General features: G+C 43.3%; 1 protein-coding gene across 14 annotated transcripts in view; it reads right to left on the reverse strand.

Moving 5' to 3' along the window:
• Positions 1 to 11323: 11323 nt before the first annotated feature.
• The window catches only part of SMARCA4 (SWI/SNF related BAF chromatin remodeling complex subunit ATPase 4), a 128145-nt gene continuing 113394 nt past the window's right edge, over positions 11324 to 26074 (reverse strand). For 10 of the 14 annotated variants that reach the window (XM_072602324.1, XM_072602323.1, XM_072602333.1 and 7 more), the window contains 5 exons: positions 15414 to 15522; positions 14857 to 14958; positions 14227 to 14359; positions 13591 to 13730; positions 11324 to 11840 (listed from right to left, as the gene is read on the reverse strand). In XM_072602324.1, the coding sequence (XP_072458425.1) occupies positions 11808 to 11840; positions 13591 to 13730; positions 14227 to 14359; positions 14857 to 14958; positions 15414 to 15522 (517 nt within the window). In that variant the 3' untranslated portion in view covers positions 11324 to 11807. Of the gene's footprint in view, positions 11841 to 13590; positions 13731 to 14226; positions 14360 to 14856; positions 14959 to 15413; positions 15523 to 18853; positions 19098 to 26074 lie in introns of those variants that run through there. The other 4 variants (XM_072602331.1, XM_072602327.1, XM_072602325.1 and 1 more) reach the window with 2 other exon arrangements.

The raw sequence follows: 26074 nt of genomic DNA on the forward strand, positions 1-26074 counted from the left end.
TGGTGTTCTCCAGGGAGAATTTAAAGTCCATGTAATCATGATCTCAGACAAAGTTAAAGGTAAGATAGATGTAATCCAAAGTGAAAAATAGAGAAACTATACTATGTGTAGGCAATATTATTCATTATTGCTTTAGGCCTTTTAAAATATCTAGATGGTATAAAATAATTGAGTGTAAACCTGCCCAAAAAGACACAGCAAATATGTGACCATAAACATAAAGCATTTTATACAAATAAACTCAGATCTAAATAATTGAAGTAATATTACTGTTCATTCATTGTAAAGTCAATATATTTTTTAAAATGACAATTTTACCTAACTAATCTATTTAGTCAATGTCATTCCAATGATGTTACTAAGGAATTATTTTACTGAGTTAGAAAAAATAATACCAAAGTTCATTTGGAAGAGCAAAAGGTCAGAAACCTCAAAGAAACCAGGAAAACAAGATTCTGTAAAGGAAGTAAATTCAGCAGTATCAGACCTTAAACTGTATTGTAAAGGAGAGCATTGTTGAAACATAAAAAGGATAATTTTGATTATGTTAAATTAACATTTTCTTGTATAAATAAAACCTATGTAGTCAAGAACAGTAGGAATGCAGAAAATCAGGAAAAACTTTCATGGACAATCTTCCAGATAGGATGTGATGGGGTTTGGCATATTGTTGTAGTATGGGAAATAATGAGCTGGTTGATTTAGAAAAATATGGAAAGACTGGGACTTATGAAGGAAAATGTTATCCACCTTCAGAGAAACGGATGATAGGAGGAAGTAAACATTGTACGGTTTTACGTATATGAGGATGAGTGTATATGTGTATACATGTGTATGGTTATAGACATCTATGTATGCGTGTGTATATCCATGCTTAATTGTAGCCTTTTTTAGGGTGGTGGGGGAGAGAGGGGAAAGCAAAGTAAAAAGTACCCAGCAGAGAATGAAAGAAAACCAAAGAGGAAGCAAAGAAAAGCTGGTCAGCTTTGAAAACCATGTGTAGTATCTATTTTATAGGTTTTCTTGAAATAGAACTTGATTGCTTTATGTTGAATCCTCTCTTATGGTCTGTTGTGTACATGGCAATTTTTTTTTCTTTTCTCATTTTATATTTAAGTTTAAAATAAAATAATTTATACCCACCCCCCTAAAAAAGAAATGAATTTAAAATCCAACAGAATCCTCCCAACTCATCTCTGAAGAAACCACAAAGCTGTGACCCCCTCTCCCAACTGGTCTTACAGACACCTGGAAGGAGACTTTTCTATATGGCGGCCTCAGTCCGTCTTTAGTATGAGTGGTATCCACTAAAGGGTCTTCCTAATCCGATGGCAACTCACTTTCAGCTTTGTCACTAATGTATTATTGTATGGTCTTGACTATGATATTTTTCCTCACTGTGTCCTGGTTTCCTTTTCTGTGAAATAAGCACCTTCCAGTCTCCAAACTAGGAGTCAGCCTTTGCATACTTACCGGTATTAATAGAAGCATATTGTCCCAAATAAATAATGGACAGTGCTACCGTACTCTACCCTCATCAGGACACATCTGGAGCCATATTTAAGGAAAGACGTCAACAAGGATGTTCTACGGAGGGTCACCAGCATGAGGATGTTTAGAGGAGATTTATGGAGGGATATAAATCTTCAAGTATTTTGAAAGGCTGATACAGGAAAAACATGTGGAGACTACCTTCCATAGGGTTATTATAAGGAGGCAAGTTTGTGGAAAAACTTCCATATGACGAGACTGAGGCCAATCTAACTCCCTGAGATTCCCCGTTTAGTGACTGAGTCAGAAAAAGCTTCCCACTCTTTGGTCTATGTGAGAGCGTGGAGAAATAGTTTCTAATGTTTTGATGGAACATAGCCAAAGTCAACTCTTCCTCTTTGGGAACAGTTCTGTTGACGACATGCACGTGGAAACAAACAACGTGATTGTGTAGGTAACCTGGAGACAGGCCTTCAAGCCCTGACTGTTTTCTGCTTTGTGTTTCTTTCCCTAAGCACAGGTGACCAAACCATAATCCCTGGAAGGATGTTTCTAGCCTTGCTGGCTACCTTCTGAGCTTGAGAGTTTGGGAGTGCCATACTGCTGCACCTCCTTGCCAAGAAAAGTCATCAGAGGTGAATGTCAGAGGTGTTGCTAAGGATGCACTGGTGAAATAAGGGATGCTATTGATGATGAAGGTGTCCTCAGGGAAGGGGGATGAGACAGGGATACATATCATTAGGATATGTAGCAAGGATTTCCTAGAAAACTCTGGGACCCTCCAATACCTTGGGTTCCTATGGGGTTTCAGGTAATTATAATTATTCAAATAATGACTCAGACATTCTTTGTTCACAGGTCAGGAAGAAATCAGACATCAAAGAGTAATGCATTTAATGAAGACAAAATAGTAAGATGGCACAAAAGATAGAGTCATTTAAAGGTGTCACTCTCCTATCCCTAGAGCTCAAGCCCCCAGATCACACCACAGGAGGAGCTGCAAACAGCTGTATCCCTGACAGATTTATAGCTTCTTTGGCAGGTCTGAGAGCAGAGACATTCAAAATCTCTGCAGAATACAATGGCTGGAACTTGGAATCCCCCCCTTTTTTTTTTTGTGGGGAGGATGGGAGGGAGGTGATCAAATCTGGTATAGACTTGATCACTACAATCAATAAATAATCCTTGAGTTTTTCCCTAATTGCTTACTAAGGAAAGTTCAAACTGTCTCTGGCATTCAAGGCCTTCCATAATCTGGAACCACTTTACCTTTCTAAGTCATTTTATCTCAGTCCCTTCCACACACTTTCTGCTGTAGTCAAACTGAACAACTCTGGTCTCCCAAGTGACCACTGGGTTCTCCTGTCTCTGAGCCTTTGCTCATACTCTTCCCTCTGCCTGGAACACCCTCCTTCCTTTCTATTAAATTCCTACACATTCTTTAAAGCTCAATTCCATTTAATTATCCAATTTCCATTCTTGGCTTTATCTCTCATGGTTGGGAATTACCTTCCCTTTTGTACTTTACATGGAATTTTTTTTTCCTTTTGGGCAATTAGGGTCATAGGTTTATAGACTTAGTCTGGAAGGAGCCGAGCCTTCCAGAAGTCAGTAAGTCCAACCTTCCCATTTTGTAGATGAGAAAACAGCCTTTCTCAAATGCACCTATCATGTCAGTGTAGTTATCTGTATTTGTGTCTTCCCCTCCTACATCCTCGTCACCTGAAGATCAGATAAAAGAACTGGGAATGTTTAGTTTGGAAAAGAGAAGACTCAGAAGACACAAGCCATCTGTCTTTATCAAGAGCAGGAGAGATTAGATCTATGCAAAGTAGACAAATTAGACTGGATATCAGGAAAACCTTGCTAACACTTTGAACTGTCCAGCAGTGGCCTGGACTACCCCTGGAGGTGGTAGATTCCCCCTCTTTGAAGTATTCAAGGAGAAGCTGAAGGACCACTCTTTGGGTAGATTATCATATTGGTATAGGTACAGTGTAGGTAAAAGCATCTTTTTTTGCATGGATTGTAAAAGAACTTTCCAATTCTTTGGTTTTGTGAGCTCTGGGGCTGGAATCTCAGGTCCTGTTTTCAAAACCCTCCTCTGTGTGACTGGACAAATCACTTAACTTCCCTGTGCCTCAGTCTCCTCCTCTGTAAAATGAAAGATTAGGGTTTGATGACTTTGATGGATCCTTTTTGCCCAGGACCCTGAAGGCTCTGCCAGAGGAACACAGGCTGTGGAAGATTCTACCAAGCTGGAAGGGCTATGGGACCTGGCTGAGCAGAACAACCCATTTATGTCTGTCCTCCAAGGAGTGGGCCAGCTTGTCTCAGAAAGGCTTATTCCTAGACCCTTCGCTTCATGGTGATATTTTTTATCCAAAGCAACTCAGGAAACCAGACTCAGAAACTGCATATTAATAAAAGAGAGGAACTGGGCCCCCACCTGGATGAATTTGGGGATCTTTAAAGTATTAGAATGTATTCCAGCGTGAAGCATGGGATCCTTCCTTCAGGAGATGCTTAGTAATAAATGTATGAGTTTAGTTGGGTCAAGGACAAAGAGGCTTCCTTCAATGTCACTGAACACACTGTTTGGATAAAAAGAAAACTTTACCAGTGAATTGGGCTACAGCCAAGGTGTACCCTGCAGATGCTTCTGGTGCAGGGGACTTCCACTCTGGGGTGTGTGTGTGGAGGGGTAGGAATGGACATCAGAAGCTTGTCAAGTGGGTATGGGAATATTTGGTAAAAACTATGTCATCCTGTTGAAATATTCCAACAGTGAAAATGACAACAAATAGCTAGCATTTACATATATATGTATGCACACATATATGTATATGTATACATATACATACATGTGTGTATATATATATGTATAGATATCCTTTAAGGATGGTAAAGCATTTTGCAAGGTAGTTTGGTGGTTTAGTAGATAGACTGCCTCAGTTGGAATTGGGAAGACAGATTCAAATCTGAACTCAGGTACTTAGTAGCTGTGTGACCCTGGGTAAGTCACTTAATCCGTTTGCCTCAGTTTCCTCATCTGTAAAAATGGGGTTGATAGCACCCCTCCCCCCAGGGTTGTTGTGACGATCAAATGAGATAATATTTGCAAAGTGCTACATAAATGCCAGGTATTATTATTTCATTTGAGCCAAAAAAATAAAAAATAAAAACCCTGGGAGGTAGGTACTATTATTGTCCTTTTACAGATGAGGAAACTGAGGTAAACAGGTTAAGTGACTTGCCCAGGGTCACACAGCTAATAAATGTCTGAGGTAGGATTTGAACTCAGGTCCTCCAGATTCCAACTCAGACCCTCTATCTACCGTGCCACCTATCTACTAAATAGAAGTGCTAGTTTGAGGGGAAAACGTGTCTCAAAGGTTTTAATAGCTTACAACTTCACTAAGATTATATTATGTACTGGATAAAGTTTTCTTTATGAAAAATGATTTACTCACTTTATTTTTCTGCATGCACATGGGTGGTAAACTCTAGATTTCCTTTCACATTGAATCGAGGATGAAGGAGAGTTTACTGAAAGGTAAGGCGCACCCAGCTGGGGAGAAATAAACCATCAGTCCCCTTCATTAGGCATTGCTTTGCGCCTCTGATTCTGTGCTAGGTGCTGTCCTAAGAGCTGAGCAACGGAATGATGCAAAATGCACTGGCCCCAGGGAGTCAGTCACCCTTGACTGGGAGCCCTAGGTGTGGGGAGGATGTCTCTTCAAGCCCATTTGACACCAGCTTCCACTAAACTAACCTGTCTGCTGGACCTGTGCCCATGTTTACATATCCCCAGATCTCTCTCCCTGAAACCTTTCTCCCAAATCACACACCAAGCTGGTGAATGTTCCAGCAGAGCCCACAACAAGAGTGGTTCGCTTCCCCTTAACGCTCTGATCCTTCAACGTTACCAGAAACCTGGTCAGCTCTCCCGGGAAGACATCATGCCCCCTGGCCATCTCCAATTCTCAGGGCTTCTTGTTTCAACACCCTGCTCTGCCCTCTCCTCCCCCGCCAACACACGGTCACATACACCACACTCATACAACATTATTATTCAATGCCCGTGCACTAGAGCACACAGCTTGGAGGAGGGAGAACCTTCTTTGCTTTCCACTGCCAAGTCCTGGCTCAGAAACCTCTCCACCTTCTGCAACAGCTTGCTCCATCCTCTCAGATCGGTCAGTCCAGTGGTCTGTCTCTATTATCTCCTGGACCCTGGCCACTCTCCCTCCTTTCTCAGAGTTCAGTACCTTGACCCCCAGCCTCTGGCTGAGGTGAAGTTCAGGTTACCCATTTGAACCTTGGGCAACAGTTTTCTTGCTAAATTCTGAACTTTGTCTCCATAACCACAGTAAAGGTAAGATAAAAAAGGGAGCAGTCAGACAGGTGGGGTTGAAGACAGACGCAGATAGAAAAGGAAAGAAGGGGACAAAGAAAAAGAAAGATTAAATAGGTGAGAGGAGAGAAGTGAGAGGAGAGAGACAGAGACAGAGATAGAGACAGACAGAGACAGAAAGACAGAGAGAGAGGCCCATCTCAGGGAAACCAAGGGAGTAAAGAATGTAGTGGAAACCGGGAGAGGGTGACTAACAGTGCAGAAGGATGAAAGAGCCTATGGGAAAAGCCATAGAAGGTTCAGTGGTGATCCTTGAGACATCAGTAGTGTTTGAGAGGCCCAATGTCTGGAAGACCTTGAGAGACATTCAGGAGTAGGTAGGTAGTAAGCAAGTGGAGACAGCTGGTGTAGACTTTTTAGGAGTTTATGAAAGGGATGAAGAGATAGGATAATAGTTTGAGGAGATACAGAGTCAATGAATCTTTTAAAAAAAATAGGGGAGACATGAGCATTAAGATTATAAGCAACTAAGCAAGAATCTTTTGAGAAATATTGAAGATGAAACACAGGAGGATCACTCATTGATTGAACAAAATCCTGGAGGAGACAGGAGTTGGGAAAACACAAGTGGAGTGGATTCTTCCATCTTGATCTACTTTCCTTGCAACATTAGATCAGAAATTCAGTTGGGACCTTGCCCTCTACCTTCCTTGCCTACTTAGCCAATGTCCAATCACTGCTTGAAGACCCTTAAAGGGGTCTCCCCCCTACTCCTGAACTCTGTTAGCTCTGATTATTAGCAAAGTTTTTAGGGCATGAAAATAGCTTCCTTATAGCTCCCAGATTTGGCCCATGAATCCAAGCCCAGTTCCTCTTCTACAAGACAACTCTACGTATTTGAGAATAGCTACCATGATTGAAGGAAAGAGTATTTAAGTCCAAAGACACTTGTGTCTTGGTTAAACGTACACAGGCAAGGTTGCTTGTGTGGAGCCATGCTTACGTCACATGGTATTCTCAGCCCCATCTTTGTACAGATTGCTGAGCAACCTGCATCCTAGATATAGGATGCTGTGATTTGGATATGGACTGCTGGCTGTTTCTGCCTTATACATACTCTCTTCTACTGAGATAATGAAAAAGGTTTTAGGCTTTGATTGGCCCGAAATAGGGGAGAGTCAGGGAACTGAATGGTCCCATTTGCTATATTCTGTGAAAACAGGAAATGCCAGATTCTAGTATCTGAAGTGAAGATGTGCCTAACAGATTCAGACTTGGAATGAAAGCTGTGAATTTGCCAGACAGAGCTTAGGGGAAGCAAGCTGTGCTGGCCAGGGTGGATTGTGTGTCTCTCAGGCCTCCTCACTCCACAACAAAGTGATAAGGAGCTGAGAAAGGGGCAAGAGTGAATTTATCAACACCTCATCAAAAGTGAATTTGCCAAAATGCCTGCTTCTCTCAGTTCTGTCCTATTTACCGCTGCCGGAGGGAATGGGTAGCTTTCATGGATTTTTAGATGGAAACATGCACTTTTTTTTATTTCACTGAAACTTGGATGGGATTTGGGTAGGAAAAGTAGCATTTTTATGGAATGTTTACAATTTTTAAAAATGAGGTTGTATTGATAATGCACATTTTGTTTTAGTATAATCAAGTGCCTAATTGAATGTGATTAAAGTAGATCCTTCTCACCCATTAATGGGCCTGGAAAGATTTGTAGGAAGACCCACACCTTTGGTTAAGGAGGCACTGGTGCTCATGGTGGCATGTTTGCCCAGGTTCTGGATAAGGGACAAAGCTCTTGTGCCTTCCCAGTCACCAGTGGAGTCAAACAGGGCTGTGTGTTTGCTGCCATGCTTTTTAGCATGATGTTTTCAGCCATATTGACAAATGCTTTCAGTGAGGATGAACATGGCATCAAGGTCAACTACCGTACTGATGGTAAGTTCTTCAATTTGAAAAGGCTACAAGCCAAGACCAAAGTGGAGGGAGTGTTGGTGCATGATTTTCTGTTTGTAGATGATTGTGCATTCAATGCAGCCTCTGAAGCTGAGATGCAACAAGGTATGGATCAATTCTCTGCTGCCTGTGCTAATTTTGGCCTAATAATTAACACTAGAAAAACACGGGTGCTCCATCAGCCATCACCACACCATCCATACATGGAACCATCAGTTACAACAAATGGAGAAGTTTTGAGTGCTGTGGATAAGTTCACTTACCATGGTAGTGTACTTTCCAGGGATGTACACATTGACAATGAAGTTGATGCATGCATTGCCAGAGCTAGCTCAGTGTTTGGGAGGCTCTGAAGAAAGGTTTGGGAGAAAAGAAGTATTAGACTGACTACCAAACTGAAGGTCTACAGAGCCATTGCGCTGACGTCATTGCTATATGCTTATGAAACATGGACAGTCTACCAGCGCCATGCCAGGAAACTGAATCACTTCCATTTGAACTGTCTTAGGAAGACTCTGAGGATCACCTGGCAGGATAAGGTACCAGACAGAAGTCCTTGCTCGAGCTGAACTGCCAAGCATTCAAACTATGCTTCAGAGAGTGCAACTCCGATGGGCTGGCCACGTTGTTCGAATGCAAAATATACACTTGCCAAAAAGAACTTGCATGGGGCAGGCGGATCACATGGTGGCCAGAAGAAGATACAAGGACACTCTCAAGGTCTCTCAAGAACTTTGGATTTGATTGTGCAACATGGGAGACACAGGCGCAGGACCATTCAGCATGGCATGCCCACACAAGAAAAGGTGCTGTGCTCTTTGAGCAAAGCAGAATTGAGACAGCACAAAGTAAACACAGGATGCACAAATTTGGGATATCCACCCAAAATATTCAGACTATCTGTGCCCAACCTATGGTAGAGCATTCCGAGCTCATGTTGGTCTGATTAGTCACAGTCTGACACACTGAAATTTCACTTTACAATGGTGAAGTCATTTTGGTCCTCTTCAAAGATGAATAACAACCAACAGGTGCTCAAGGGTTGTGATGCCCTCTGGCTCTAAAAAGTATATAAATACTGTGACGTGAGGTTTTGCTTTGGGACTCACTCATTGGAAGAAGGCTATTTGGCCAGATGAGATTTTGGGTAGCCGTTGAGTCCCAGATGTTGGTGCTTCCCTCTCTGGTAACTACAGTCAGACAGTTGGACGCCTGTCTGTTGGTCTATTTCTCTTCTTATATTGGTGAATGATATGCTTGATTAAAGGAGATTGTTAACCCCTCAAAAGTTGCCTTTCCTTTTAGAAAAGCAGATCAAAGAACTTGTGATAGTAGGCCCTCTTGTGTATGTCGGGGTGCTTGCTTTTACAGAGGTCAAGTACACCAGCCATCTAAGGAACACCGTTGAGTGCTTTCAATGCTGCCAAGAGTGAGACAATGGGGTCAGCCATTCATACAAATACAAAAATAGTCTTGAAATAAAGTGCAATGTTTGTTGGTCCCTGCTCTGGTGTCTACCCTGGGGACATTCATCACATTTAATGCGGGAAGATATGATGCTGAACTTGGGATCCGAAGGCCCAAGTTCAAATCCTGCCTTGTTCACTAGCTGTGTGACCCCAGTTAAGTTACTTGGGTCCTCTCAGTCTTTCCTCAGCTGTATAACAGGGATAATGACAGAGCCTAGCTTGCTGCTGGGAAGACTGAATGAAGTAACCTGGAGTAAGGAGCTCCAGCAAATCCTTAATCCAGATATAATGCCTGCTAGTAGCATTTAGTAGCTATGGAAGGTTATTTTTGTCTTTCCCACTGTAATTAATACCTTTGTTAGCCTTTTTCATATGTATATGATAAAGAGTATTTATATATATAGCACTTTTAAGGATTGCAAAGTCCTTTAAATGTGATATTTCATTTGATCTTGAAACAACCTGAGGTGGCTATTAATCCCATTTTACAAATGAGGAAACTGAGGCAAACAGAAGTTAAGTGATGTGCCCAGGGTCGCACAGCTAAAGTGTTTAAGATAGGATTTGAGTTTAGGTCTTCCTGACTCTAAGTCTAGCACTCTATCCATCACACTATCTAGCTGCCAAGGTCAATGCTGTTATGTCGCCACATCAGCTCAATCCATTTAAGTGCTAAGTGGTCACCACGTGTCAGATGCTACGCTGAAAGACCAGAGCTCACAGTAATATCAAAGTCCATTCCTTACAACCCTGGGAGGTCATGTATTTATCACCACCATTTCACCTATGATTCAGAGGGCACAAGGTGTCTGTAAAGACTAGAACCCAGGTCTCCTGAATCAGTCCTTCACCACTTCTAAGATCCTTTTCTTCTGCTTGCCTTAAGTATGAACATTCCCAAGGTCTTCCAACCAATCCTTCTAAGATCTGGTTTCAAGTCTTACTCCCTGTCCTGGGCATCCTTCTCTGAACAAACTCTAGCTTGTCAATGCTATGACAAGGACAGTCACCTTCCTAAAGGTCAAGGACCACTGAACAAAGACCAGCGGGGGAGGGATGCCAGAAGAGAATGCTGGTCTACAGTTGGTTCTCAGCTGAGGTTCTAGAATGGGAAAAGGGAGGTGGATCCGTGGAGATCTAGATGTCAGCTCCTTTGATTGGGGTAAAGGGATTAAGTTCAGAAAAGGCTGATGTGTGAAAACCCTCAAAGAGAACTGTCCCAATAGCTTGTTGCGAAGCTTGAGAAATGAGATGACTTTGTAAAGGTCAGTCCTGACTACCTGCCTAAATCCAAACTCCTCCATCCAGATATGCACAGCCATCCTTTCTATCCTTAATACCTGGGGCTTGGCACTGTCCTCATTCCTAGTCTAGCAACTATGTGTGCCTCATGAAGCATGACTCCTTGTGACCATTATTACAAAGGGGGCAATGAAGGGAACATGTCAAGTACAGCCCCATTTTTCACTACCAGTTTTGAGTGGGCAGAAGTGTCCTGGATCAATATATCTGGATGGAGGTTCCAGGATCTTAAAGGATGTTGAGTCTACAGCAAGAAAATATATCCCGAAAGGCTGACTTCTGAGTTCGAAACCCTTGATCTTATGACTCTCCCAAGACCTAAAGTTGGTAGGTAAATACCAGTTGGAGGGTGGGGAGAGATCCTAAGAAGCTGCTTCTCTACTTTGGGAAGGGCCAAAGTGACCAATGCTTTGGATTGAAGGGCACTACACTGGACATAGAACAGTCACCTGTGTGGTCAAATGGAGACTTGATGACCATGTGCTTACAGGAAGTAGAGAAGATTCTCACTCAGGCAGAGGTTGGACTCCCATCAGGCATTGCTGGGCCAGGAATATTATCCTCCTGGTCAGGCAGTGGGTCTCCCTCCAAGCTCAAGGTCTTCAGCTTGTGACTAAGACCTCAGGAAGTATGGCTTGTTTTTCACATTAGGAACCAGGCTGGGGACCATGGAGCAGAGTGGAGGGGGTGGTTCTCATAAATCATCAGAAACTGGAGAGTTACAGAAATGATCACAACACGTGAATATTGTGAAGATAATAAGTTCACCAGAGAGTCTTTTTTATTTAATTTATTACTGTCTGAAATCCAGTGACGCTGACACACACACACTCACGAGGGCCAGTGTCCCCGGTGGACAGGTGGCACCTGGTGACTTTGACCTGTTGAATAAAATACAGTACTAGTAGTGGACGGCTACACACATGCATCCACAGTTTAAACTACAGTGATTCAATACTGCAAATGAAACAGTACTGCCAGAAAAAGAAAAATAGATATCAAGTGTTCCCCAATTCATAATTCTTTTTTTTCCTTTTTAAACAGTTAATGCTGTTACAAACGCTACTGATGTCAGGACAAGGCAAGACACAAACAGTCCTACATCTTCTCTGCAGTATAAATATGGGAAATTTTTATACAGTTTACTGAAGTCGGATACTACATTTGTTGCTACCCGTTACAGCTAAAGGAAGAGGGACTCTTGGGGTCTACACCGTGGAATGTCCGGCTTAGTCTTCTTCACTCCCACTTCCAGAACGGTCCTAAAAAGGAAGGCACAAAGAAGGCTGGGTGAGAGCACAGGCGTGCCAGCAAGGAGGCGCGGGAGGCTCATGCTACTGCATCATTCCTGTGGTTGGAAGGGACCTGAATGTTATCTAATCCCATGTCTTCATTTAAAGAGTGGTCAGGATTCAGATCCAGGCTCTGTGACTACACGTCAGTGCTCTTGTCATTAAACGAGATGCCACCGCACCAGCCTATCCATCAAGGGAAATGGGCCAGGTTATGTCTTCATAGCATCAATTCTCTGTCACTATCAAACCCAATGGTAGGAAACACTTGGCTAATCCCTGCTGAAGGGTACAAATGCTTGTTTGAGCTCAGGCACCCTGAGATGATCACCTCAGATACCAGACAGGAGTTCACAAAGGTAGGTGTCTTACACCTCTGTGGCATGGGCCATCATATTTAGCACGCATATTCATGGGAGGCAGAAATACAGAGGCTAGACTAAAAACTGGTTGTGCATTAGGACATAACCACAGATTGGATAATTAGGAACCTAATTGTCTGCTAATCACCATTCCCTGAAGATCAGTTGAAGTTCAGGTCTGTGACATATACATGCTAAGGTCCAGCACCTGAGATTCTTATCCTAAAAGCTTCCTTATTCAACAGGGGTTGCTACCTTCATCAGAGGCTCTTGGCTCTTCTCAGCGACCTAGTCTCGGCTTGACACAATAATCAGCTGCTTTAGCTCTTAAGGTTTGTATTTTAAAGACCCTTTGCATGTAATGACATCATCAGCATGGATAATGCAAACTAGGAGGACATAACAGGAAATCTTAGCCTGGAATAGTGGGGAAGGTAGGAAACTTACTCTGTAGGAACTGAAAAGAGGGACAAAGAGGCTTAAATAAGAATAAATCAAGAAAAAACTAGGGGATGTTGACATCAGTGAGGTTCATCATAGCTGCCTCTGCTCATCTTTGCCAGAAATGGTCCTAGGACCAGCTCCAATCAGGTGTCCCAATATGGTAATGTGGGGTAGTCCATTACCTTGGGAATGGGGCTTACTGCATTCTTTGTATTTATATGAGCACTGTCTGGCAAATGAGGAGGTGGTAGAGGAGAGAAGACATGCAGGAGGCCAGTGGCCCTTGCTCCTCCTCACTACAGAGCTCTGTGCTTACTGTAGTCATTCTAAGCTCCAGGCACAGAAGATGCCACAGCTTTGCTGCTGCCCTATGTGATGATGTCCAAGGCCCTTTCCAGTTGTAAGATCCTACACTACAGAATGTGAAAGTTACTCCTGTTTAGTAACCACAGCCCATACTAGGAAGGGCCCAGATTCTTACTCATAATAAATGTTTGTCGAAGGGGGAGGGAATCTTGTTTATAGGATAACTTTAAATTTTAGGTACTTGATTTTCACCCCTGTTAAAAGTGGCCTATTATCAGCATTTACTTTCCACCCCTCTCTCTTACTGCCTGTTCATGTCCTTGGGAAAGTGGTCCTCAGTTTCGTTGCTTGTAAAGTGACAGGGAGGACTAGGTGACCTGAAAGGTTTCTTCTGGCTTTAACCCATGAGCCAGTAATGAGTTTGAATATGAGTTTGAAAAGAGTGCAGCTGAGAGGAAAAGGCTTCAGTGGAAGCATCACCAAAGTGGGGTCTGGCTGACTCTTGGGGGCCCCTGCTGTGTCTATCTCATGGCTAGGCTAGACAGAACTCTACAAGTTTTATCTTTTGGAAATAAGCTCCTCCCCCCGCAGTTCCCTCCTGCCTTTACCTCCTCCTGTTCTTCTTCACTGTCATCGTCGCTCACTACTGGTTTGGCCCGGGATCCCCGACTGGGGCGCCTTCGGCCCTTTAACCGCTCTTGGGCTTTCTCTTTTCGGCCAAGTTTAATCTTCACTTTGACTGAGCGAGCTGAAAAGGTAGAGAGAGAGTGTGAGATTGTGGGGGTTAGGGTTAGGGCTGGGCTCTGAGGAGGACCAAAGGGGAGAGAATGGCTCTGGGCTTGGGGGTCACCGAGTGCCTCTTGCGCTCACATCTTTCCCCAGTTTTCAGTCATCCCTGAATCCTTCTCTGGGATTCCTCTTCCTCTCTGGGCCTCACCCACCTCCTGATATAGATAACGTGGTAGCAAATGGGCCTGCAAGACACATGGTACCCCAAGCAACCTCCCTAGGACCCCCAACTTGGTGCCAAGCTATATCAGAAAAGAGGAGAGCCTGTGCTCCCCATAGCTAGTGACACAGGACATGGAATCTAATGTGGCTCATCCCTGTGCAGACACCAACTGCTCTCCAGGTTTCTCCCTCTGCAGAAGGAGTGCCTGTCTCTCTGTTTTCCCAGGAGCAATTCAAGTTTCTCTTAGGAAGCTGTCACCCCTAGGTCCCAGGAGGCCTCAGGGAAGACTTACACTCAGATTCAGATCCTTCCTCTTCTCCTTCTTCTTCCTCTTCACTTTCTTCTCCTTCGCTATCATCCTCTTTCTCAATTTTCTGTCTCACACTTGTGAAAACAGACTGGAGGACGATTGAATCTTCATAGATCTAAGGGAAGTTTGGAAGATGGGAAAGACAATGAGCCTGAGACTGAACAAATCTAGATGAAGTCACAACATCCATCAACACGGCGGTGTTGGGGAAGAGGAAATAACATTATAAAAGAATTCATGGGGGAGGGGACACAACTGGGAATATGTATTTGTAAAGAGAATTCTCCTACTGTATGTGGACGTATTTGATTTACAGACAGCTTTTTAGAAGCATATCCACCATGTGAAGTGAGTCACTTCAGTAGTATGAAAGCTATTTTCTGAGAGATCAGTGGCAAATGGCCTAGATTTAATGAGTGGGGTCCTCTCTCTTGGGCATAGATAACATCAGCCCTACAGATGACCAAGAGACCAAAAAGAAAAGTGTTAAAAACACTGCCATGGTTGGCCTCAATTGTTGGCAGACGGAGGGAAGAAGGCAGTTTTGGCATCTGAAACTGGGGGTGGGCTCTCCTAGCTGTCCCCTTCTGGGGAGTTGTGCTGGGTCCTTACCAGGGAGCCTTCTAGGTTGAAAGTCTGGGCATTCTGACACAGCAGCATTACATCCTTCTCTAGATCATTGAGGCTTCGGTACTTGTGGTTCCGGATCCGTTCCTGGGAAAGAAGGGAGTGGGGATAGGGTCAGGTAGTATATAATAAAAAGATTTAAACTATAGAAAATCACCCCTTTCCCAAGGATTGTCCTATATACAATCTACTCTATTAAAAGATTAACTGTCCTGTTGAAAAACTTAGTCATGCTAGTATTTCATAGGGTTTAAACTGGGTCTCATCCCAGCATGTTCCATAGTACTATGTTCTACATGATTGTCAGCCATGGGAAGAAACAAACCTCCATTCAATTCAGACCATTCTGAAGTCTTTGCCCATCAGGCTGAGATCCCCTGAAGTGACCTTGCACGATCCAAGATATAAAGGTTTGCTAGTCAAACAAGCAGCATGAGCAAGACTGGGGGATAGGGATAAGCATGACATCCACACAGGCCATTTTTAAAATGTTTCATTAAGAAGCCTGAGAACTTCTAGCCCACAAAGAAGGCAATGCTTACCTTTATTTTCTTGAAGTCCACAGGTTTTCGGATGAGCTCATAGTACTCTGGCAGCTCTTTGCGGGAAGGAAGCTGAATGAATACCTCGCTCAGCTGGCGTCCACTACTACTACAAAACAAGGGGACACACACCCACCAAGCATGAACTATGGGCACAGTCAGGCACCCACCCCAAAGCTGGCCTTCCCCCTCCCCACCAGAGCCCCTCCTGGGGAGCACAAGCTCCACAAAACAAACAAAAGGATCACCATGATACCAGGGGTTTCACAGGTGTGGCCTATGTGAACCAGAGGGGAAGGGGAGGCAGGACCTGAGCTCAGTCAATAGCACTAAAGCAGAGAAGAGAATATGGCAGAAACCTGATGCTGCTGGAGGAAAAATAAAGTATGTCCGTATATTCTGAAGTCATTGGGGCAAGAGACAGTGGGATGGGCCACAGAGTGGGAAAAGAGGAAATATGTACACTCGGGCATATTAGCCCTCTCACAGATTATGATTTTAAGACAACACAGGCAGAGTTCATTTTGTTTGAATTTGGAATATTAAATAAAAAGTATATGATTTATTCAAACAAAAATTAGAAACTCAATAATGCATTTAGCTTTTGAATATTTTTATTTTTTGTTACAAACGAAGGTACCAGTGGCTAGACTTCCACAGAACTGAATATCTTGCAGTTTCTGTCAGTTTAGGAGAAGCAGGCAAACAACAAAGTGTTAACATAGGACACCATTAGAGTAAAACAAGGCAGTTTTGCATTCTAAGGGCACTGGATCCTGTCCAGCATCAGGAAGGCTACAGCAAGCGCTCAGTTCCACAGAAGGCATGGATTTTCATAATACACTAACTTTCCAAACTCACTGATTACACCCAGGCTCCTCAGAGTCACTTTATAAGATGCTAGCAGCAGCTACTTCTGAAGCTTTTCCCTGGACTTCGAGTAAATTGAAGGTATGCCCAGACTGAGACAAATTCCTCTACTGTTTCGTGTTTTTATTTCTTGACTTAAGAGGAACTTACTTCCCAACACAGACAAATTGCTTTCATTTGCTTCAGTTACAGGTGAGAAACAAAAAGAATCAGAAGCTACATGTAGTACAAAGGCCCTGCTTACACACACTATGCCAAGCAGTACACCCAGGCCAATTATTTGAAGAGGTATGGCTTCTTGCAAAATCTGTCAGCCTTTCCTAGCCTCAGTTTCCCTTACCAGTAAAACAGTCCTTTCCAAATAATAACAGCAGCCATGCTTTAAGGTTCCTAAGGTGGTGCACATATTTTATCTCACTTCATCCTCACAACAAGCATATGGGGCAAATACGATCTATCTCATTGTGCAGACGGGAAAACTGAGGAAGAGAGCAGTTAAGTGACTTGTCCAGTGTCACACACCTGAACACAGGTTTTCCTGACTCAGTCTAGCTTCCTGGTCACTGTGCTAAGGCTTCCTCTCTAAGGCTGCAATGACTTACATGTGAAATTCACAAGAGTAGGAAGAACATAAGAGAGGGGCTGGTTGACTGCTGATGCTGCCATACTTTGTCCCTTCTTTGGGCCTCAGTTTCTTCCTCTGTGAAATGAGGAAGGTGGACTAAGTGATTTGCAGTGATTTAGCTTACGTGTGTTGCCCTTCCTTACTGCTCCAAATCTTGGAAATGAGATTTACAGCAGCTTGTATTGACAATAAAAATCTTTACATTTCTTCATAAAATCTTAGAAAAAAAATGATTTTTTTCGACGTAGTTTGTTTCTGATACAACAATCATTCCCCAACAAAAACCCTCCTCCCACATAGAACCATCTCTTACAAAAGAGAGATTAAAAAAACAAAAACGCAGTTAAATCAAACTGCCCGATTAGTGACTGAGTGGCCGAGTATGTCCATCCCGTCCCGGTGGTGAGCAAGTTAACGTGTCTGAGCTTCAGTCAGAGGTAACTGATGTGGGTTATTACTGCAGGTGTTTGAATCTGGACCCCCTTCTAGAGTGGTCTTCGTTGTTCACTTGACTGTAGTCCTCGTGTAACATTGCTCTCCTGGGTCCACTCTCTTTACTAGGAATCAGTTCACATAAATCTTTCTCTGAATCACTCACATTCTTCGTTACTTACAATGCAACAGTACTGTCCACTAAGTTCATATACCATTTACAGCAGCATGTTAACAAAATTCTTTCCATTCTGTAATAAATTCTTTCATGTGATTGTCTTTTGTACATAAACTGAAATAACTTACATTTATAGAATGCTTTAAAAGGTTCACATACCTACATTTTCTTGCATTTGATCTTCAGACCAAGAAAGTTGGTCTGAGGCTTGAGGGTGAGTGTTACTGTGAGTTCCAGCCCATCCACTCTGGGGCTGAAGGTCCTCATTTGTAAACTAAGAGGTCTGGCAAGGGGATCTCTTCATGTTCCCTTCTAGTTCTCAAAATCTAGGAGCCTTTTCCGTCCGTTAGATGACAAAAGTGGAGAGGGTGAAGAGTTCAGTGATGACCTTACTGTACAATAAGGTCAAGAACAGAATGCAAACCCAAGTCTTCTGTGGCCAAGTCCTCTCTTTTCCACTGGAGTCATACTGCCTTAAATTCTCAGCAAACAGTCGCTTTTGTCTGGGCTCTCTGGCCAGAGGGCATCATCTGATTCAGAGGAAGCCACTGCTTTAGACAATGCAGGGCATTCTGTGGCTGAACATCCTGTCTAGTGTTCCTTAGACTTATAGTTTAGTATCCTCAACTATTAATTGCTTCCTAAAGATGCTGGAAGCCTTCTCCAGTGCCTCTCTGCCCTACCGGACTGTCCTGTCATCTAGGTGTTGTAAGCTTGTCATCTTTTGTGCCTGCTTCTGAGTTAGCAGCTACAGAAAGAGCAGGGGCCCCACGGTGCCACATTCCTTGGCTCATTTGTCAAGTTTCCGACTCATATGCCATAAGGACATGTACAAAGGCCACAATAGGCTTCCTGCCCAACAGGGACCCTGACTTGCTTTACATTTCCTACATCTTCAGTTAACAAGGCCAGGGCTTCATCAGGCCTTGGTCTAGTAGACAATCCCGTGTTTTTCAGTCAGTATGTTCTGTAGTGATCAAAGCTCCTATGAGAAAACAGAAAAGCTGGGCTGTTCCTGAAATACGCTCTGGCTTCTTTATCCCCGGGTCTGTCCATGAGCAGTTTGCTGGTACTTCCAATTGTCTTAAGAAGGTTCATGCTTCCAGTCTGAAAGATATTTGGTTAGAGATCGCCACCTTCTGGTCTCAGTCTTATGTAGTTTAGCCGTATTTTCAGCTGCTAACAATGGTTTGCTAGCAGACAATATGACTCTTGCAATAGCTCAGAACAAGGGCTGCTGGATCCCTGGGGAAGGGCGAGAAGGGAATCCTGCCTTCAAAGGGGGCAGCTGCTATGACTCTTCATGAGTTGTAGCTGTTTGGCTGAAGATGATGTTGATGTCACAGGAGATGGAAGGAGAATTAGACCATACTGAACTTCAATAAGGTCCTTTTCACTTTTGGCCAAGAAGGATTTTTTAATGTTTGTAGAACATTTCTTACACGTGAGGACAAGTCTGGCCATTTTAACAATATGGTGCATTTGGAAATGGCTCTTCCATAGTTCAACAGTTATAAGTCATGTTGTTTTGGGCTAGTGTGGAGAAGCTTCTACACATTATACACTGCTCGTCATTCTGCTGCAGGGAGAAATAAGAAACAAAAATAAAGAGCAGTTTAGTGGGCTGCTTCCAATACTACACTACCTCAAAGACAACTGTTCAGTGACTGCTGGACTGCCTGGCGGGCCCCAGGCCCCAGCCTAGCCACAAAGGAGGTGGCAGGTGGGCTGCAGAGGGAGGCAGCTTTGCTACAAAACATCAGATCATTAGGAATAGGTTGTGGAAATGAGTTAAGATAGAATTGGATGATTCTGAATTCAGATAAATGTAAAGTCTTACCTTCCAATAGCGAAGGGCACTTTCAGGATCTATGTGGAATTCCAGGTCACAGGCTCAGGAAGTAGCTGTTTTCAACTTCTTTTCAACTCTACCCCCTTAAGACTTGCTCTCATGCTTCTCTGTCCTGCATATTTTTGGCAGGGCAGGGCAGGGTAGTAAGCTCCTGATTCCTAATCTCTACAGGAAATGCATGGAGGACTGGATGCTGAGGCCAGCGTCCCCTACATCCCAAGGAGCTGCTCCAACCCCTTCTAGCTTTGGGACCAAGGGCAAGTCATTTCCTCTTCCTGAGCCTCAGTTTCAGCTGTAAAAATGGAGGTAATGATACTGGCTCCTGCTGCTGTGTGTCCACAGGAACCCATCTCAGTCAGTCCCTAACTCAAGGGCAGGTTGATGAGGTCCATGAGCCATCAAGGCAGACCACAGTGCCCCTTGGAGGTGCATGGGGTTTGTTTATGTCTATGAGAGAGTACACTCAGGATACAGAAAAGAAAGATAATACTCTGAGACAACAGAGAATCTTGAATTGAAACCTGCCGGTTGCACAAGCGCATACCTGACCTTTCCACATTCAAAATGATATCCCACAGTGTTTCATCTTAAAGGTTTTATTCATCACGGGTAGGAAGAAACAAACATTACATTTCCCCCTCTGTTTCTCTCCCCCACCCCAGAAAAGTGTAAATAGAAGCCTGGATTCTCCAAGGCCAAGCAGGTAGGGCCTATAAAGATGGCCTAGGCTGGGTGATTAGGTCATATGCTCTCTGAGAACCAGCCCAGCTGAAGTAAAGGGAAGCTTCAAACCAGAGTTGGCCAGCACGATGGACTTTTTTGGCCATGGTTAACTCATTAAACCTTTTTACTAAGGTGTGGAAGTGGCTACGACCTGCCTTAGGAGCAGGACTATCCACAGGGAGGGAATCGGAAATCCTTCAAGTTGCCTCTTGCCCCTGCAGTCCTTGGGGCTTCACATTGATATTATGCATGCAGGTAAACAACAGGACAGAGAATGAGAATATTAGCCTGCCCAGAAACCAATCAACACTAGAACAAAAAGAACAGGGAAACTCCCAGAACTGCCAGCCTAGGTTTCTTCCTCAGATACTTCTATATGAAGTTATCCTGTGTTCCTCAAAAGTGTATCCAATTGGTCCCTTCTGGGGCAACTAGGTGGTACAGTGGATAGAGCACCAGTGCAAGAGTCAGGAGGACCTTAGTTCAAATCTCACCTCAGACACTTGACACTCACTAGCTGTGTGACCTTGGGCAAGTCACTTAACCCCAACTGCCTCATCCTGGGTCACCTCCAGTCATCCTGATGAATATCTGGTCGCTGGATTCAGATGGCTCTGGAGGAGAAGTGAGGCTGGTGACCTGCACAGCCCTCCCTCACTCAAAACAAAGTCAAGTGCAAGCCATGTCATCAGTTCTCTGATGGCATGGTCTTCTTCGGCAATGAAGGACGAACACACACACATCCAATTGGTACATGATAATACACCCAGCTAAAAAAGCATTGAAGTAGAAGCCTTGAGACACACTGCTGCCAAGGACCATGATCACTAACTGCAGAGCATCTTGTTACTAGGAGTTTGGCTCCTTTCTCCTTCTGCTTTGACAACAACAGGAAAGGAGGCAGACAGTGGTTAGAATCATAAAGGCTGTAGATCATCTAATAAACCTGAATCTAAATACTCGTTTACTTGACTTGATACTCAAAAGGGGGTTCTCAGGATAGCTGATAAACTAACAGAGGAACTAAGCCACATCTATACTGACATTTTCATTGTAAGTTAAATTGGAAGATACAATCAGAAAAGGCAGTGGGATAGTCATTTAGCAAGGAAGGACAAACGGATAGCCCAAGTGCTACACTACTCTGTGTGTGTGTGTGTTCGTCCTTCGTTGCCAAAGAAGATCATGCCATCAGAGAAATGATGACATGACTTGCACTTGACTTTGTTTTGAGTTAGGGAGGGCTGTGCAGGTCACCAGCCTCACTTCTCCTCCAGAGTCATCTGAATCCAGCGACCAGATATTCATCAGGATGACTGGAGGTGACCCAGGATGAGGCAGTTGGGGTTAAGTGACTTGCCCAAGGTCACACAGCTAGTGAGTGTCAAGTGTCTGAGGTGAGATTTGAACTAAGGTCCTCCTGACTCTTGCACTGGTGCTCTATCCACTGTACCACCTAGCTGCCTCATACTACTCTCTAGAAAATGTCAGAAGAACCAGAGGATGTAGAACCTCAATGGAGTAATTATACAAAGGTATGGATAAAAATCACACATGATAAAGAGGCATGGAAGGATGAATGGAGACCTATGCCCTGGGAGGAAATGTCTACACAGATGGGCTCATAGAGCCACCAACATAAGCAATCCCTGAAATCCTTTCCCTGGCCCTGGGGAAAACTTTCAAAACCCAGAAATCCATATAACCAAAATTCAGTGATTACCATGTATTAGGTATACACACTACTAATCTTACTAAGTGTCCCTCTCTCCAGGTCACTCCCTTACCACATACCTTTGATAGCTTTCATGATAGCTTGGGATAAAATATAAATTCCTTAACCTGGCATTAAAGAACTCCCACAATCTGATTCCAAGTAATCAGTGAGCAGAACTAAGGCCAATATGCAGAAGATCAGGCATGTAGGTTTCATATCAACGTTAAGAAAGAATTTATATATAAAAAAAAATGAAATAGGTTACTATGGGAGGCCTTCAAACATAGGCCAAATGATGACTTGAATGGTATGTAATAGTAGTAACAACAACAACATATTATTATGTAAGGAAATGGTAGAGACAATGTAATATCATGGCTGGCTGTAAAAATTTTGTGCTACTACCTTATGAACACCTAGAAAAATGTGACCTAGTGGCAAGAATTATACACCAGAAGCTCTTAGGAACTACAGATGTGGATCTCAAAATAACCTAGGGAACTCAATCAATACACTATATTGTAGACTATTATCAGAGATTGAACTACTGTCCAAAATCACCTGGAGAGAAGTTAAGGAACAACTTTTAAGATAGACCTCATCACACTGGATATTCAAGTTCCAAACGCTATAGAACAAGAGGCTTTCAAAGCCTAGAGATACGGGCAAAGAGAGATGGAAATCACATGGAACAGGATGAGGTATATATCATCCTATCTTTTCTGCTATACTGAGGATACTTTTAGTAGGTATAGGAAGGATTAGCTTATATCCAAGTATAAAAAGTACATCTGAACAAAAGTTCAAAAGGATACTGATGGACAGTAACTTTTCCCAGGACCATTTAAAAAAAATTTCATCAAAAACGGTAAGACCAATAAAAATAATTGAATAGTATACATATTTACACAAATTATCCCAAGTAGGCTTCACTACAACTCTAGATTTCCTTCTGAAAATGTGAACCCAACTTTAAGCTCAGAGTTCAAGTGATTTGTACCTGATCATGGTGGCAGAGGCTGGTTTTGACTTGTCTCCCCAACTCCCTAGTTCAGTGCTCTAACAACTAGACCACCCTATGGGAATGTCACCCACCTAGCATCCAAGGCATGCTTTGCCCGTAGTAGGTAGGTGCTTAGATGTTTGCAGAACTGAATTCCTGACACCAAATCCTAACCATCTTTTCAGATCTTATTTGAATCCCTTCTCCTTGGTGAAGGCATCTTAGCCTCAAACAATTTCTGCCACTCATTCACTGGTGATAAAGAGATACTGTTTTTACCCTCCTTGGCACAAAGTACCCTCTTGCCTTTGTACCTCCTGCCCCATACACCAGGCTGTCCTACCAGTGCAGGGCTACCTAGCAGCTCCAAGGGAAGTTCTCAGGCAATGAAACAAAACCATGATTAGTACTGAGACTTGTCTGCAAACCTCTCCAAGTCCCCTCAGATGTTAGCGATTTCCAAGTACTCTCCTGAAACAGTACATGTTCTAAATACAGTCTTACCGAGGGACTTAAATAACAATAATGTAACTCCCACATTTTACGTATGAAGTAAAGGAGCCCAGAAAGGGGAAGGGCCTGAGACTTCACAGAAAGTTAATGGAAGACCTGGGACTGAAATCAAGCCAACACATGCCCAGCTCAGGGCTCCAGCTGTGGCACTTTACTGTTTACACTTTCCTCACAAGCTGATGAGGAAAGCAGTACAAACGTTATCATCTCCACTACCATTGTAGATTGAGAGTGTAAGCCATCCTCTCTTTGTAGATGATTCCTTGATCTAGCCTTCATCTGTCTTCCACATTCTAGTTCTGTAACATGATTGCAGGGCCTGAAGGCATGTATCTCAAATTCAATCGGAGTCCATTTTGGACACATCTGCCCCCAAGACATTCCATTTTCTCAACTTTCTGACATCTGCTTCTTTCTAGTCACCCTGTGGTTTACATCATAAAGAATGATCCTGGACTCTTCTCCCTCCTCATATCCAATCAGGAAACAAGTCCGGTCCATTTTACCACTATAAGATTTCTTGCACCAGTCTCCTTTTTTATGCTTACACAATCATCACCAGAGTTCAGGCATTTCAATTCTTGGCTGGACTACTGCAAATGGCCAGAATTCTAATTGGTTTCCCTGCCTCCTCTCTCCCTCTTTTAGTTATCCTTGACAGCTGCCAAAGCAATATTCTTAAAGTAAGGTATGATCATGTCACTGCACTGTGTACTCAACTTCAGGGGCTCCTTTCTGCTTGGAAGATAAAGTATCTAACTCCTTTGTTTAAAACCCTTCACAATCTGACTCTAGCCTGTGTTTCTAGCCTTCTCCTTCACTCACTTTACGTTCTAACCTATGTTATGTTCTAGCTTGCCTGTGTTGCATCATCCAACTCTGGATCTTTGTATATGCTCCTTGCCCTTCCCCAGCATGGATTCCCTTATGTCTGATTCATATGATCCATTGGTTCCAGGCTTCTCACAAGAAGCCTTTCCTAATCTCCCCAATTTTTAAGGCCTTCCTTACCACATGTGTATGCACATGTATATGTATGTGCAAAGACACACACCCACCCCTCCATATGCTGTGCTTTTTAATCTGTGTACATTTTCCACTCTACCCAATGGGCTCCCTGAAAGTAGAAGCTTGCTTTTCTTTTTGTATTCCTAGCCAGCCCTAGCATGTACTTATGATGCTGAATGAATGAATGGATATATGTTGGGGGAAAGTGGGGGAAGATGTGTGTCCCTTCCTCTGGCACAATATAGACTGCACTCTGTCTGTGCCTTCTCCTCCCTCAGGTTCTACTTCCACAGAGGAGCTCCTGAGTAGTCCAGACAATGTCCTTTTGGCCTCATTACATTCTGTGAGCACCAGTACAGCACCAAGGCTGTCCACATTTGCTGAGTTTGCTATGAGGAACCCTCACTTTGCTTCTCTCCTAATCATTAATTTCTATCTCTAACTTAATTTCCAATAATAACTCTTACGCCAGTTCTTGACCCTTGGTCATGATTCTACTTATGATCAGCATATTTCTGCACTTACAAGGAAACTGAGGCTCAGAAAAGGCAAAGTGATTTGCCTAAGAATCCACACCTTCCAACTCTCAGAAAATACTTGTTCCCAATACCCCAGTGACATCTCCCTTGGCACACACTCCCTATAGTGATTATTTCTAATGTGCATATTCCACAAAGACAGGCACCATTCAGCACACTTGTCAGTGTCCCAGGTCCCCTGAGCACATTTGAGTACACAGTAAGTGTTCTACCAATGTTTGCCAATTAAAAGGTGGCTACCAGGGGAAAATAACAAGAACCCAATACACCCAATAATAATCATGAAAGATAAAGATGGAATAGATTAGTTTCACCATCAAAAAACCAATTCCCGAAAGGTCAATGGGCCTAAGGAGGCATAGCAGAGAAAAGAGTTGTTACATGGGGCTGCTCCAGCCCAGGGAAGATTGTTTGTGTCCTAATCACAGACTCTCTGAAATGGCTAAGATCTCACTGTCTAGCCCAACCTATCCTGGAGCAGGAGTCTTCTCTACAGCTTCTCCTTAAGGAATTTTTCTAAGCAAAAGAATGAGATCAGGGAGGCAGCTCATTCCACCTCTGGTCAGCACTCATCACTAGGAAGGTCTGCCACACACTAAGCCAAAACTCTGCTTCTGAACAACCTCTCCCACTGCTCTTAGTCCTGTTCATTCTGTCCATCTCATTTTGACAATGAGCCAAGACACTTAGAGATAACTACTGTGAGTATGGGGAAAGTACATTCAAGGCCACCTGCTCCAACCACTCACTTCACTCTCCTAAATAGAAACACTGCTCTGGTGAGCACTTCTGAAGGAACCAACACTCTAGGGTTGGCAGCTGTGTTTTACTGAATTTTGAATTTCAATGAAAAACATTCTCTAACATCATCCCTCTTTACTGTGCTTCTGCACAGTGTCCTCCAAGTAAAGAAGGTAAGATTCTGCTTCCAGTCACTATCTGTAAACCTCAACCCCTGGGCTTTTTGGATTTACTGAAAACAGACATACAAGAGGCCAGTTCTTCCATTTGGTTCCATGGGTATTTGAAAGAAGCCTACAAAGGCACACTGTGAGCCCGACACTTCTCATCTTCCCAGAAAGAGGCATTCAATGGGCATAGCTTGGGAGCATGAAAAGCCAGGAGGTTCCCCCTCTCTTTCACTGCTTCTTTCCCTAGCAGAGATCCCTACATAGGAACCGTTGACCTCACTGGATTGAAT

This window comes from Notamacropus eugenii, chromosome 4 (assembly GCF_028372415.1).
Source record: "Notamacropus eugenii isolate mMacEug1 chromosome 4, mMacEug1.pri_v2, whole genome shotgun sequence".
NCBI classification, from domain to species: Eukaryota; Metazoa; Chordata; class Mammalia; order Diprotodontia; family Macropodidae; genus Notamacropus; species Notamacropus eugenii.